General features: G+C 37.6%; 2 protein-coding genes across 7 annotated transcripts in view; one reads left to right on the top strand and one right to left on the bottom strand.

Moving 5' to 3' along the window:
* Positions 1-13,003, bottom strand: part of LOC127415189 (peptidyl-prolyl cis-trans isomerase H) — a 36,369-nt gene that overhangs the window by 13,464 nt on the left and 9,902 nt on the right. For 3 of the 5 annotated variants that reach the window (XM_051653823.1, XM_051653824.1, XM_051653826.1), the window contains 3 exons: positions 4,651-4,715; positions 4,443-4,466; positions 3,343-3,387 (listed from right to left, as the gene is read on the bottom strand). In XM_051653823.1, the coding sequence (XP_051509783.1) occupies positions 3,343-3,387; positions 4,443-4,466; positions 4,651-4,715 (134 nt within the window). The remainder of the gene's footprint in view (positions 1-3,342; positions 3,388-4,442; positions 4,467-4,650; positions 4,716-13,003) is intronic. The other 2 variants (XM_051653825.1, XM_051653827.1) reach the window with 1 other exon arrangement.
* Positions 8,040-12,884, top strand: LOC127415185 (probable G-protein coupled receptor 160). Of its 2 annotated transcripts, none has more exons than XM_051653818.1 (2): positions 8,040-8,101; positions 11,372-12,884. In XM_051653818.1, the coding sequence occupies exon 2, from the start codon at positions 11,467-11,469 to the stop codon at positions 12,355-12,357; it is 891 nt and encodes a 296-aa protein (XP_051509778.1). In that variant the 5' UTR covers positions 8,040-8,101; positions 11,372-11,466; the 3' UTR covers positions 12,358-12,884. The 2 variants fall into 2 exon arrangements, with proteins under 2 accessions (XP_051509778.1, XP_051509777.1); XM_051653817.1 differs by having other exon boundaries at positions 8,042-8,101; positions 11,331-12,884.

Genomic DNA, 13,003 nt, shown 5'->3' with positions numbered 1-13,003 from the left:
AGTTACATAGACTCAACCAACAGTGTGATTTTATTGAACCTAAAAATTATGACCTGACCAGTAATCCAAAAATCATAGCGACGCTTGACTAGAAATTGTAACCGTCATTTGTATAGGCAATAACATAAGGTCTATGACATGTTTAGCATTTGAATTGCAAATCAGGGTCCATATTCACAAAAATTCTTATGGCTAAAAGTAGCTCCTAACAGGCAAGTTTGGGAGCAACACTTAAAGATTAGAGGCTTGTCACTCCTAAGTTTAGGACTTAGAACTTTTTCATCTAAGGGTAATTCATGAAGCATTTTAACGCAAAAATAGCTCCTAAACCCACGACAGCTTAGAAGTCCTGAGGACTTCTAACTCCCTAAGAGTGACTCACAAATGATCCGAAGCATAGCTGCTGCTGTCAATCCACATTAAAAACAATATTTTAGAATATTATTATTACACTGACCTTTAAAAAGGAATCGCCTGAATCACAATTGAGTCGATGTATTTTAATAATACAATATTGTAATATTGAATTGACCTATAAAAAAGGTGTCAACTGAATCACGAGGGTGTTTTTATTATTGTAATCTTAGTTAAAGATGCAGGTACCTCTCCCACAAACTGAAACAACCCACCGGAGATAAAGGTTGACAACTCTGTACTCCCTAGCTACATCAAAATAAAACTGTGCAGCACGGATGAATTGGGAATTTCTGTCATCTTTATGTATGTATATATCATTGTCTGTCTTAGCTGACAAATAGCGGTTCCCTGCCTTCCAATCACTGGAATTTAAAAGAGCACGCTAATAAAATGTGACATCATCTATAGCAACGAGGTCAACTCTGCCTTACTCTTATCTTAATATTTCCTTAGTAAAACTTGCTCTTAGAAGTTTTGTGAATGGGTTTTAAGCAAAAACTCCTAGCTAGGAACCCTTTGGAGAACTCCTAGTGGTAAGATAAAAATCTTTGTGAATCCGGGCCCAGAGTGTTGAACCTGCATTGAACCAGACATACATATTTTGATCAATGAGTCAAAAACAACAAAACTTTGAGCACATTCTAAGAGACCAAAGCATACATTTTAGTGCCACATTATTTTGCTCATTTTGTCATTCGCCAGGAGAAACTTGTATGCCCTCATTTAGAAAAAACACACACCTCTTTTCAACAAACCACATAACTTGAGGTAAGTATATACAGGTCTAAAGGTCTCTACGGAATAATGGCCGTTTCCCAATCTGTGGAACTTTTCAAACCAGGATGACCATTTTTCAACTATCCAATGAAAGCAGGAAATCTCAGTTGTAATCAGTGGTTGTTTCCAAACCAATCATAAAGTACTTTCTACACTGAATAAATTAGTTTAAGCATGAATTTGAAAAAAATTAAATTCTACATTTGTACTTGATTCAAACAGTAAAAATTAATGCTCTAGCTATTAGGCAAATATTATTGTTTGTTATCTTTACAATGCATCATCATGTATCAATCCTAAAGTAGAAAACCTTGTCAAATGTATTCGATAATTTGAGTAAATTTCACAGGTAAATAAAATAAAGTACATTTTATTTAACTTTCAAAGCTGGTGTTCCCAGCATGCACTGGGCTTGAATAATTAATGAGCTTGCATGGTTTCACTGTTTGCAAGTTAAATTACACCATTTTTATTGTTGATTTTGTTATGTTTGGTAACTTCTTGTTTTGTGATATCAGAAGTCAAAATCTGTTGATTGTTACCATCATTGTGTTTTGTGCACCAAATGTTCAGGTCTGTGTGCACAGCTCTGTATCTTGTTTCTATGGCCAGTAATGCAAGGTTACTACATAGCATGTATTAAGCTTCCCTGCGGAAGGCTTGTATGCGTCATGTGATACAGGACGAAGTACATTAGAACTCTAGTACATTTTTAATAGCAAGGCTTAAATCAGTGCTTCATTGCTTGAGTAAAGTGTACAAACAAAGACTGAGTAAAATTTACTTGAAACAGAGTATTGCAAAGTAAACTTTACTTGAGAATTTCTCATTAAAGCCACCAATAACTGTTTGTGGCCTTGACTTGAAAATATGGTGTGTTATAAATGTACTAGCAATTTCTGCATGGAAGTAACAATTTTAAAAATGTTTTGCAGTGTGTGTGTAACTGTGTATGATTGTTTTCAAACAGTTTTCCAGAACACTCCTCCCATCTGCCACTGGTCCGGCTAAACAGACAGTCCCACCCAAAACTCTCACATTTGGTCAGTGGCGATCCGTGACGAAATTTTCCGAGGAGGCAAATATATAAATTAGTATTGAAAGACAGTGGGTCTACATATAAAATATTATGATGTTTTTTGCTGGCAATTATGCTCTTGTACACATGCAGATGATGTCCTCTCCCTGATATCTTAAAATGGTCATGATAACTACAGATCTGTTATACTTTTTCCGCTCCCCAACTCAACACTTGTAAATAAAACAAATGAACGGAACAAATGAAGCAGCATCAGATACAAACTACGATCAATGCAAACATTTATAAATAAATGGAGGACTCACCAAATAGGCTACTGTATGAACTCAACCTTCCACTGCTTCATTGCGTCAAATATAAACGAGATCATGTCGTTCAGTCTTTCACGTTTTAGATCAGTGGTTCCCAACCTTTTTTCCTTGAAGCCCCCCTACTTAATTACAAGAAATTAAATTTCGGAATATTTTGAAAGCTTCTCTTCACGTGTCGCATTATCCACAAGCAGGCTTGATGAAGTTTAAACGTGATACTGAAAGCTGATTGGCTTGAATTGTTACCTCTGATAATGATCGGCTATGAAAGAGGGAGGAGGCAAATTTCATTTCGCCTCTGTTTGGCCTTTTTTGGAAGCTTTTTGAATGGAACCAGATGGCGTTGCTCCATTTGAATATCCATTTTGATTGGTCAGTTTACTATTGAGAGGAGGCTTTATGCCATCAGCCTCCTCTGGCATTCATACGATTCATACAGTAAAACTCAACTGCCTACAGTGCATGAAAGACAAATAAATAGAAAAACATATTTTTGCATTAAAGGCATCTGAGTTGTGTATGTTAGTAAATAAACTGATTAAAACAACGTTCAATTTGAAGCAATTTTTGCGGAGGCTGTGCTTCCCTTGCCTCCAACCAGCCGCCGCTGCATTTTGTTGAGCCAATGTTTCTCAAAAAAGTGCAAAAGAACCAGTGTTTACACTGTTTGTGGAAATCAACCTACTTCTAGTTGTCTCTGCATATTAGGATGGATTAGGAGAAAAGTATTAACAAATAAATAAATAAATAAATAAATAACACACTTCACCTTACACAACACTGACTAAAGTGTCTCACCGATGAAATGTGCAGCCTTTATAGCCGACAGGCACACCATCCTTCCTGCATTGAAAAAGAATGCACATGCAAATGAACAAGACCGGGAACATTTCAGGATCAGGAAGAAAGAGCTGAGTAAACAACATTTGGACTGTAACCAGGGCCGACCCTAGCATTTTGGGGGCCCTAAGCAGATTTAAAAAATAGGGCCTCCCTGCAAACATGTACACCTAAGTTGCATAGGCTTGTACCATAACCAATATTGGAGTACAACAAAAGGGAGCACATGGATTTATTCATTTGATTTACCAGAAGGATTTGAATAACATATTGCCTGCACTGTAAAAATTTTAATTTACAGGCCTACTTCACAGTCAAACTCTGAAAGCAAAGTCAGAGCTGTGTTGTGTGTAAAGCTGCACATAATTAAAAGAAAGCTTCTACCACTTTAAGACACATACTATAATATCATTATAATATGGAAGCTGGATTTCGACTAAGATTATTAACTTCTCACAATTGTGACTTTATTTCCCTTAATTTACATTTAGTCATTAAGCATAATTTTGTATCCAAAGTGACTTACAAATGAGTAAAATAGTAAGCAATTTGTCATACAAAAAGTCAACAATATCTACAGTATTGCGAAAGTCTATTTTTTATTTTAAAAGGTGCACTCAGTAACTTGTCTTTGTGTCATCTTGGACTTACACTGACACCTAGCGTCTTGGATGCAGCATCATTTAAAATCAATAGTTTTCAGTTTCAGATGCTATTGTAGAAATTTAGTATTCACAGTCAGCCATGTTTACTTTAATCAATGAGTGAAAGTGTCAAATAACAGGATGGTTACTGAGATTAAGTGAGTAGTGTTCTTATTGGAAATCTTAGTGCAAATAGTCACCCTGCTGTACTAAACCTGTGGTAGGGGGTCCCCGGTGATCACAGGACCCTATGCGGTCGCTTATGTCACTTAATATGCAGGACAGGCAGCCCGGCACTGACTGTAACAATATATTTTACGTGTTTTCTTATAGGAAAATGTGTAATTATGGGTAACATGTGAATAAAGCAACACAGCCTTTAATTAACCCACAAAAATTCCAAGACTGACTTACTTGAATTCTCCAGTACAAAACTGCCTGTAAAAAGAAAAACTAATTTACATCTCTGTGTAATGACAACAAGCCAAAATCTAGATTATGCATTGAAATTAACTGATTCTTCTAATTGTATGTGGTGGTAAAAAACAAAACAAACATTTTGCATAAAAACATACCCTTTCACTCGCTAGCATTTGTACATGAAAGGACTTTGGAATCTTACCGAAAGTTTTCTGCAGTCTTCGGAACAATGTCAGCAAACAGCTCAATTTTCATTCGGCCCACTTCCTGAAGAAAAGTTAACCAATAATCCATTAAAACCAAACCTGACTGCAAACAAATCGGTTAGGATTTTCATTTATTGTGACTGTAAGTCATACTGCACACATCAAAGACAACAAATAACTATTACAATAGTACTGACTTGTGTGCCTGTGGAATGAATCAATGTAGGATGTTGTAATCCCACACGCCAATTTATTAGAGGGAAAAAAGCATGCAAGATAGGCGCTCTCACTGTTCCATGTGGGTTTGGGAAGGGGTGGCCATTCTGGGTGTCATAAAAGACCTGTTTGTTTAAACGCATCTAATGAATGAATCTATTGCTGTGTTAGAACTGCAATACTATAGCTATACTCATTGGACGCAAAATTTATGTGTCTAATAGCCTGGGTGTTATTTTAATGTTTCTGTGTGATTTCCCACTTAGGATATTCAAATGAACAGTGAAGACGACGTGCTTGATGAGTTGAATCTGGAGCGATAACAGGTATGCCTACAGTGGCAAGAAAAATATGTGAACCCTTTGGAATTAGCTGGTTTTCTGCATTAATTGCTCATAGAATGTGATCTCATCTTCACTGAAGTCACAAGTATAGACAAAGCACAATGTGCTTTAGCTAACAACACACAAACAATTATAATCGTCCATGTCTTTATTGAACACATCCCATTAAACATTAACAGTGCTGTGTAAAAAGTAAATGAATCCCTAGGCTGAAGACAAAAAAAAGCTAATTAGAGTCAGGAGTTGGCAAACCTGGCAATCAATTAATGAAACTAGATTGGAGGTGTGGGTTAGAGCTACTTTGACGTATAAATAGCACTCAAACATTTTGAATTTGCTATTCACAAGATGCATCTGCTGACGTGGACCATGCCTCACAAAAAACAAAAAACAAAAAAAAACAAAAAGAGATTTCAGAAGACCTACAATCAAGAATTTTGCTTTACATAAAGTTGGAAAGGGTTAAAGTTATCTTGAAGAGCTTAGATATTCATCTATCCACAGTTAGACAAATTTTCCATAAATGGAGACAATTTAGTACTGTGGCTACTCTCCTGGAAGTGGCCATTCAGCCAAGATTAATCAAAGGGCACACAGCAGAATGCTCAGTGAGGTAGAAAATTACCCAAGAGTGACAGCTAAAAAGTGACAGATAAAGGAATTATTGGAACTGGTTAACATTTCTGTTCATGAGTCTACTATAAGGAAAACATTAAACAGCCATGGTGTCCATGGCAGGACACCACGAAGGAAGCCGCTCCTTTCCAACAAAAACATTGCTGCACGCCTGAAATTTGACAAAGACCACCTTGACACTCCACAACGCTACTGGGAAAATGTTCTGTGGACTGATGAAACTATGGTTTAATTACGGGCACTGCATACCAACATGATAACATCATCCCAACGGTGAAGTACAGAGGAGGGAGCATCATGATTTGGGGCTGCTTTGCTGCTTCGTGGCCTGGACCGCTTGCCACCAGAGGGAAAAATTAATACCCACTTTATCAAGATATCCTACAGGATAATTTCAGGGTGGGTGTGCACCAGCTGAAGCTCAGCTGAAGTTGAGTGATGCCGCAGAACAATGACTCTAAGCATCCAAGTAAATCCACCACAGAATGGCTTAAAAAAAAAAAAAGAAAATCCACCTTTTGGAGTGGCCCAGTCAGAGCCCAGACCTTAACCCAATAAAGATGCTGTGGAATGACCTCAAGAAAGCCACTTAAACCAGACATCCTAAGAATATGGCTGAGCTGAAGCAGTTCTGCAAGGAAGAATTGTCCAAAATTCTTTCTGATTGTTGTGCAGGTCTAATCCACACTACCAGAAACGCTTGGTTGAGGTTATTGCTGCTAAAGGAGGATTGGCCAGTTACTAAATCCTAGGGTTCAGTTACTTTTTCCACAGCACTGTGAATGTTTAATGGGATGTGTTCAGTAAAAACATGAAAGATTATTATTGTCTGTGTGTTTGTCTTTCCTTGTGACTTTGATGAAAATTAGATAAAATTCTATGACCAATTAATGCAGAAAAACAGCCAATTCCAAAGAGTTCACATCCTTTTTCTTGCCACTGTATCTAGAACAAAGATTGTTTGTCATGCAAACCAAAACAATAGTGCTTCATTTGCCAGACAAATCTGCCCATGGTAACTAGCTAATTGATTAGTTCTGGAAACTCTGACAGGATCCAAAACAGAAGCAAATTAGAGCATGTGCATGAAATGTTACTAGTTGCATAGTTATCAACCGAGTGTCTCCCAAATAAATCCACCTTTGAGAAATGGGGACGTTTAAGCAAAGAAAATTTAGAATAATATGAATCTAACAAAATCAAGAGAAATTCACAGCTACAATGTTCTGTTGGTGTAATTATTGTTAAACTATTACTTTTTAATAGACATTCCTGGTCTTAACATGAAGAAACTGATCAGTCCACGTTATTCCAAAGTAAAAAAGATGGCGAAGACAAATATTTATATCAAAATTTGACTTGCTCTGCAAATGAAATGACTTTCTTTTTCTTTTTGACATCATCTAAGCAACACAGGATATTGCATAATGTTAACCAATAACCAAATAGCTATTTTGGCTTTGTTTTAACAAACTCCCATTCAGGTTTGGCTTGATTCTGGTATGAAACACTCATTTTTAACAATCCAGTCAATTACAGGTGGATAAAATCAAAACCCGCCCTACACTGGTTTTCATTGCCTATACTTTGTCAGTCTGAAATGCTTCACATTATGCAAGGGGGATACTTTGCAAACAGTGATACTTAAGTAGTAGTACAAACAATAGGTTTACCCTACCTACAAATTTTCAGGAACTGCCACCAACCATCCATATGGTCCCCATTATTAATAAATGTAAGGCATAAGGCCCCAGTCTCTAAGGTGTTGCTATATGATCTCTCCTTTAACTAGAGCTCAGGTCCACACCTATAGCTTAAGGGACTCTATATAGTAACACAAAGACATCAAGTGTGAGCTGATTAATGCGCTGAATCATGCAATCCTACCTGCATGATTAAACAAACCCCAACCAAAAACAAACCTTAAACCTCAGTCAAGGTTGTTAACCCACAGGTGATTGCAAAATGTGCAGTGTATGTTGTAAAATAGGCAATATAGCTTGCAATAATTTCTTTATTGTTCTAAAAAGACAGTTGCATGGGCAAAGTCCACAAAGTCAGGACCGCCCAGTTATTGGTTATCCACCCATGAAAGAAGCTTTTACGGATAAATGGGCGTGGATTGGAAACATGCTGTGACAGAAAAGAAGCCGGTCTCATTTTCTCATGAAGCAAGAGATACAAGGTGACAGATACACTGGAATTTGATGGAGCGATTAAACGTATATCAGGATCACAGCGACTACACACGGTAGAAACTGTTTTAGTACACTACTGTCATCTAAATATGTTGCTAGGATTAGGCTTGATAAGCTTACTTTAATTAGAAAGAGAAATATTTTGCATTGCACTCTGTGTTAAAACATCTTTATGATATTCTTTGGAAGAAATACTTGGTACTACATTTGTTTTTACTAGTAATGAATGGAATTTATCTATGGCACATAAGGCACATAAAATCCTGCTGGTCAGGTTTGTACAGAAACTTGTCTTTTGGCATGCTGTACATCACTTTGCCAATAGATCAAAAGACAGAAAGCTATAAATATTTAATTAAACACTAGAAGATCAAAAGTGTGGTTAATGGTAATTGCAAAGGCAAGCATCCCTATTACTAGTTGTGTCCCAAATCAAAGACTTCTGCACTATTCTATGCCATTTTGAAGTGAAAAGATTGTAAGATAAGTAAATATTCCAGAACCATGCATGAAGTGCAGCTCAGAACTTGGTAATTTTCTTCATGTTTTCTGGTCTTGTAAAGAAATTATAAGATTTTGGAAAAGTATATATAAGATTGCTGAATCAATATTGGGGATCACTTTTGAAATGACACCCTGAATATACTTGTTAATTTTAACACATGATTTGAGTTTGGATAAACAGAAAGAAGAGGTTTTCAATATTATTTCTTATTATTCAAGAAAATGTATCCTCCTCCTGTGGAAATCTGTAAATGTTGAACACTTGAAAGTGGCTTCAGTAGATACTAAGTTTTCAACCTCTTTAAAAGCTAACCTACGAACTTTCCAATAAGCAAGATGAATTTGACAGAATTTTGTTGTCCTTGTATAACTTTTTAAATATGTTTATTTCATATTATATGTATGTATAAATGTTTATATACGTATATGTGTGTGTATATATATGTGTGCATATTTTTTTTTAAGCAATATCACATGAGCAAGAGTGCGATATGGCCAAAGGCAATCACAGCAGTGCTGATTTAGGGACATATAGCACGATTGCGAGTGTGATATTGCTTATATATGACAGTTCAATGAACAAGTACATTTTAAAAAAATTAGGTAAAACTGAGTACGGTCATTAAACGCATTTGTGCATGGAACTACTTCCTTACGCCACGGATAAGAATCTGCCGTTGCTAGTTCAAAACAAATGATGTGTTCAAGCCTCTCAAAAACACCACTTTAGAACTACTAGTATCATGGCTTGGGTGGTTTCTAACATGTTATTGGAGAAACAAGGACGTGTGTGTTTGTGTGTGTGTAAGTGTGTGTGAGAGAGACAGAGAGAGATGGCGCGTGTGCGATCACCTGTTGATGATGCTGTAGTGTGTTAGTCAGCTTTCTGAAGATAATGTCATTTTGGTCAAATTCATCCTATATTCTCAGTGGAAAAATAGCCGTCCAAATGGGGGTATTCCTCCCTATTTCGCGGTAGCTGGTGCGCAAGAGTCATTCACTATAGAAACCGCAATGTCCTCCACCATTTTGAACAGTATTTTCTCTCCAATGTGGAAACATCGGTTAGATGTTTAAATGTGAGCCAAAATCATCACAATTAAAAGAACCAAAGACTTAAACTACTTCAGTCTGTGTGCACTGAATTTATTTAATACACGAGTTTCACAATTTGAGCTGAATTATTGAAATAAATGAACTTTTCCACGACATTCTAATTTATTGAGATGCACCTGTATATTATTGCAAAGAACATTCCTGGCTGTTAAAAAAGCACATTTCATTTTCAACTAATGTGCATAAAATAAAAAAAAGTTTTAGTCAGTCCATATTCTGAAACGTTAAGTCAAAAGTAAAATGGGGGGGGGGGGGGGACGCTTCAATAGACAGTACACTTGCACTGATGCCACAGTATACTAACCCAGAAACAAGCTATAATAACAGTGAAATACCACATTGTTTTTTATTCATTACAGTTGTATGTAGGGTAGCAATATTCCCAGTTAGCAGTTATTTGGCTGAACTCGGTGGTGAAGCTATGAGCCCAGGCCAGGGGCTGTTCAAACAACAGAACAGAACCGAAAGCGAGGATCTCAAAACACATATTTCAAAGCTGAACTCCTTTCCTGAAACCCCCCCCCCCCCCAAAAAAACATATTGCTTAATCTGAGAAATGCTTATGCGAGAGCAAGATGCGGCTGCCAAAGACCTCCACCTACTGTAAGTGGCTGTTCACACCAAACACTTTTGCAACCATCCATTTGTTTTTCTTTGTGAATGCGTGCTAGACGAATGTCTTTGTTTCACTTTGTTTTTGTTTATTCAGCGTCTCATGCAGTGGTGCTGTTTTTTTAGATGCTGTGTCTAACTAAAAAGGACTTTAAAAAGCTCACTGAGACACCTGCTTTCTGTTAAACTGTCACTTGTTGCGCTGTGTCTAGACTTTTTTAGCACAAGAATGTGATCAGTTCTTGGCACACATCCAAAATTCGAATGCACAGATTTAACATTCAAATGTGCATTGTTTTCTTAAATTTGACGAATATTTGAATTCTGAATTTTAATTTGACAGCCATATTTCTCAAGAAGGAAGATATCTGAGAGTCTTTTGAAAATGTTTCTTCATTCTATCATCTCCACAGAAATAAAGTGGGCACCGTCTTCTCTGTGTCACTGTGTGTCATTAACACAGCGTGTATGAACCCGCAACGACCAAAAACGTTTGCCATTAAATGATCGTTAAGTTAAAGTGTATTTTCGCGTGAGTTTGGCGCAAACCTCCACAGATGGCACGTGCATCAGATTTAAAATTTGCAGTCACTTTCTTCCAGAAAAATGGACCAAAAATATTGAAGACTCATCTTGCACTACACAGATTTTTGCCCAGTCAAATGCTCTCTAGAATAAGAATATCCCTGCCTCCAGTAATACCTGCAACCAAATAGCAAGTAGAAAAATCATAATTCATGGCTGTCATGGCTCCAGACTGCAACTAAAAAGTTGCATTTTGCAACAAACTGGAGCCCTGGCAGTGCTGTAAAGGATGAGCCTTTCCATATGTCCTTTTCAAACTTCCTGTTTTAAGAGGAACTACGTCAACACAGAAAATAAAACTGTGCTCATCAAGCAATATTATGGGGTCTTTCATGCAAACGGTTTTGAAATTAAGAGTTCACCAAGCACATTTAGGTGTGGTTTTTAGGTGTCATATTTTTGACCATGTAGTGTATAAACTCATTTCCAATGGCTGGACAATCTCTTGATTATTTTTTGTTTCAGGGCATCATCAGAGAAAATGATTGCTGTTCTCTTGTCACCAGGGCCAAACAAGACCAGTGTCCACGATGAAACCCTGCAATACCTGCTCATTTTGTGCTCCAAAGTGGCTTTGAACACACTCCTTTTGTCCTTCTGGATGCGCAGTATTTGCAAGTCACTCCTGGGGCTCTGCAGCATCTCTATGTATGGGGCAGACGTGCTGCTGGTCGGTGCCGTCTCCTGTGCGTGGTTCTTCAGAGAATACCTACCTACCTCCACCTCCATGTGCTTTATCCTGGCACATAGCTCGGCCATCTACGCCCTGCTACCTTTACCAATCCTCATCGCTGGGGCATTCGACTACGCCACATACCCACACCTGGTTAATGAGCACAGCTCCCAGCGGAGGACTGTTAGTTATTGCATTACAGTTGCATTTATGTGGGCATCAGTGTGCGTATACTCCTACTACCACACCGACACACAACCCGCGGAGATTTACAAAGACGAAAATTTGAATGTCCTGGTGTGTCCTGTCCATGGATCTTCTGTAGTGCTTAATTTTAGTACAAAAGTATCCATTGCGGTATGTCTCACACTTCTGCTGTATTCAAAGAAGCTGATTGGCTGTACCAGAAGAGCCAATGAAATGGCGGAACAAAGAAATAGTGCCTATTGTGCGAACAGTGAGAAACACCAGTACTTACCTGACAGTCTGGTTGAGGAAGGTGGAAACTGGGAAATTCAAGAAAGTTCCCCTCCTCTCTTTGCCAGTTTGACTCTAGGTTTTGCTGTCAACTGGATGCCCTACCTTTTCATGTGCGTAGTATGTGACTTGATGGGTTTTCTAGTGCCAGCTTATGCCAGTGTTAATCTCTTATGGATGGCCTGTGCCAACAGTCTACTGGTTGGCATTGCCTTTTGGTTCAAGAGCGACAAGACTGGACCTTTCAGCAAATTCCCAGATGATTTTTGTTTGTGGAGCATCTACTGGCACTTGAGTAAAGGAACATCACCAACTATTGATGCAAAGCTGTCGCAGGTATGATACATAATGACCTCTACACCTTTTCAAGAGGTCTAGGCTGTTCCTAGGTTTCAAGGATGTTATGATGCTCTCTTGCAACCATGCATGTTTTTAGCAAAACAAAATCTATTGCTCTGTTCCAAAATCTAGTGGGTTGCCTACCAAGCTAATATTTTAAGGCATCATAGGCAAGCTCCCAATGGGAAGGCTATTGCAAAAGGTAGACAGCATACTTTTGCTGACTTGAGGCCAAAGTATACATCGGTATTCTGCATGTCAATGCGTCTCGCGCACAGTGCTAGTGATGCAAATGTCATCATCAGCACAGTACGCCCATACTTTCCGCATGAAGCTGGGTTTTTCTAAATTTGCACCTGCCGCTTACTGTTGTAGTGTGCATGCATTATGAACATACATGAACAATTGTATTTTTATAAACTAACATTAACCAAGATTAATAAATGCTGTTAAATGTATATTGTTCATTGTTAGTTCATGATACCTAATGCCTTAACTAAGATTAAAAAATAAAAACTTATTGTGAAGTGTTGGCAACTATGTTATGGAAATAAACTGCTGATCACTTTACAACTATTTTTCTTCATGACTTTATTTGGTTGATTTAAAAATTATGTTTTCTTTGTATAAACTGTTATAAATTTACACA

The sequence above is a fragment of the Myxocyprinus asiaticus genome, chromosome 24 (assembly GCF_019703515.2).
Source record: "Myxocyprinus asiaticus isolate MX2 ecotype Aquarium Trade chromosome 24, UBuf_Myxa_2, whole genome shotgun sequence".
In the NCBI taxonomy this organism is placed as follows: Eukaryota; Metazoa; Chordata; class Actinopteri; order Cypriniformes; family Catostomidae; genus Myxocyprinus; species Myxocyprinus asiaticus.
This window is presented reverse-complemented; position numbering and strand designations above follow the sequence as displayed.

Coding starts and splice junctions, on each gene's coding strand:
- LOC127415185 (XM_051653817.1), top strand. CDS start 8,058: ATGGAGCGATTAAACGTATATCAGGATCACAGCGACTACACACG. Junction 8,102..11,330: donor GATCACAGCGACTACACACG/GTAGAAACTGTT, acceptor TTTTTGTTTCAG/GGCATCATCAGAGAAAATGA.